The sequence below is a fragment of the Volvox carteri genome, assembly GCF_000143455.1.
Source record: "Volvox carteri f. nagariensis unplaced genomic scaffold VOLCAscaffold_112, whole genome shotgun sequence".
NCBI classification, from domain to species: domain Eukaryota; kingdom Viridiplantae; phylum Chlorophyta; class Chlorophyceae; order Chlamydomonadales; family Volvocaceae; genus Volvox; species Volvox carteri.
Window position 1 is genome coordinate 229785 of NW_003307655.1, and position 2273 is coordinate 232057.

The window sequence follows — 2273 nt, forward strand, 5'->3', positions numbered from 1 at the left end:
AGTGGACACAGCGCGCCTGGCTACTACACTAGTAGAATGCCGCGGGTGGTGACACGTCAGCGCCGCGGCTACTAGGATAGTGGACACAGCGCGCCTGGCTACTGCACTAGTAGAATGCTGCGGGTGGTGGCATGTGAGCGCCGCGGCTACTAGCTTAGTGGACACAGCGCGCCTGGCTACTGCACTAGTAGAATGCCGCGGGTGGTGACACGTCAGCGCCGCGGCTACTAGGATAGTGGACATAGCGCGCCTGGCTACTACACTAGTAGAATGCCGCGGGTGGTGACACGTCAGCGCCGCGGCTACTAGGATAGTGGACACAGCGCGCCTGGCTACTACACTAGTAGAATGCCGCGGGTGGTGACACGTCAGCGCCGCGGCTACTAGGATAGTGGACACAGCGCGCCTGGCTACTACACTAGTAGAATGCCGCGGGTGGTGACACGTCAGCGCCGCGGCTACTAGGATAGTGGACACAGCGCGCCTGGCTACTACACTAGTAGAATGCCGCGGGTGGTGACACGTCAGCGCCGCGGCTACTAGGATAGTGGACACAGCGCGCCTGGCTACTACACTAGTAGAATGCCGCGGGTGGTGACACGTCAGCGCCGCGGCTGCTAGCTTAGTGGACATAGCGCGCCTGGCTACTGCACTAGTAGAATGCCGCGGGTGGTGACACGTCAGCTCCACGGCTACTAGGATAGTGGACACAGCGCGCCTGGCTATTACACTAGTAGAATGCCGCGGGTGGTGACACGTCAGCGCCACGGCTACTAGGATAGTGGACACAGCGCGCCTGGCTACTGCACTAGTAGAATGCCGCGGGTGGTGACACGTCAGCTCCACGGCTACTAGGATAGTGGACACAGCGCGCCTGGCTACTACACTAGTAGAATGCCGCGGGTGGTGACACGTCAGCGCCGCGGCTGCTAGCTTAGTGGACACAGCGCGCCTGGCTACTGCACTAGTAGAATGCCGCGGGTGGTGACACGTCAGCTCCGCGGCTACTAGGATAGTGGACACAGCGCGCCTGGCTACTACACTAGTAGAATGCCGCGGGTGGTGACACGTCAGCGCCGCGGCTGCTAGCTTAGTGGACACAGCGCGCCTGGCTACTGCACTAGTAGAATGCCGCGGGTGGTGACACGTCAGCTCCGCGGCTACTAGGTTAGTGGACACAGCGCGCCTGGCTACTACACTAGTAGAATGCCGCGGGTGGTGACACGTCAGCGCCGCGGCTGCTAGGTTAGTGGACACAGCGCGCCTGGCTACTGCACTAGTAGAATGCCGCGGGTGGTGACACCTCAGCGCCGCGGCTACTAGCATAGTGGACACAGCGCGCCTGGCTACTGCACTAGTAGAATGCCGCGGGTGGTGACACGTCAGCTCCTCGGCTACTAGGATAGTGGACACAGCGCGCCTGGCTACTACACTAGTAGAATGCCGCGGGTGGTGACACGTCAGCGCCGCGGTACTAGGATAGTGGACACAGCGGCTGTTGTTGTTGTGGTTACAGTATTTCCGCCGCCGACGCGGCGGGTGCCCTCACGAGCCGTGAGGCTCCAGAGCACGCTGTTGACGCTCATCAAAAACCTCAGTAAGGAAAGTAGCGATTTTCCTCGGATTGGTATTAAGAAATACCTTGCGCATATCAGTATCTTCAACGTTAATCAGAAACCTATTACGCAACTCAGTATACGCCTCACACTCCATGAGCACATGATATTCATCCTCAACCTTACCCGACGTACAGACCTGACACGTACGGCACTCTCTCGGCCTATGGTGTCCTTTGTTGACCTCCAAAGGCCAACAACAAAGACGGAATTTGGCAACCATACGCAACTGGTTGACCGGCAAATAAACACGCAAATAGCCTGTGGGATCGGAGCCCTCTCTTGCTGGTGAAGCCCATCCAGTTATGATACCTGCAAAGCGAAACCCCTTTACCTTGGAACACACGCGGATCACCCCCTTGGCTGAACTGATCCCAGTCACTTAAAAGGAACGCAGATAACCTCTCCAGAACCTCACCCACTCGAATCAACTGAGACGAGTATACATCTACCGTCTGAGAAACGGAGTCACACGCCGGCCACTCATGGCCCAACCAACGCAAAATGATGAGCACTTTAGACGACCAGCAATCCACTTTGAGATCAGACAGAAGAGCCAGACGGAGATCATCTACTAACACGTCATGATAGACCGACCCACGGGACTTGACTATCTTATTCCAGAAACACAACGCAAGGCGTAACCAAAAGTACTGC

At 57.5% G+C, this 2273-nt stretch overlaps 1 protein-coding gene across 1 annotated transcript; it reads left to right on the forward strand.

Moving 5' to 3' along the window:
- The first annotated feature begins 1413 nt into the window (after positions 1-1413).
- On the forward strand, positions 1414-2238 carry VOLCADRAFT_84711 (uncharacterized protein). The gene has a single exon (XM_002958916.1). The coding sequence runs from the start codon at positions 1441-1443 to the stop codon at positions 1906-1908; it is 468 nt and encodes a 155-aa protein (XP_002958962.1). The 5' UTR covers positions 1414-1440; the 3' UTR covers positions 1909-2238.
- The last annotated feature ends 35 nt before the right edge of the window (positions 2239-2273 follow it).

Coding starts and splice junctions, on each gene's coding strand:
- VOLCADRAFT_84711 (XM_002958916.1), top strand. CDS start 1,441: ATGCCGCGGGTGGTGACACGTCAGCGCCGCGGTACTAGGATAGTGGAC.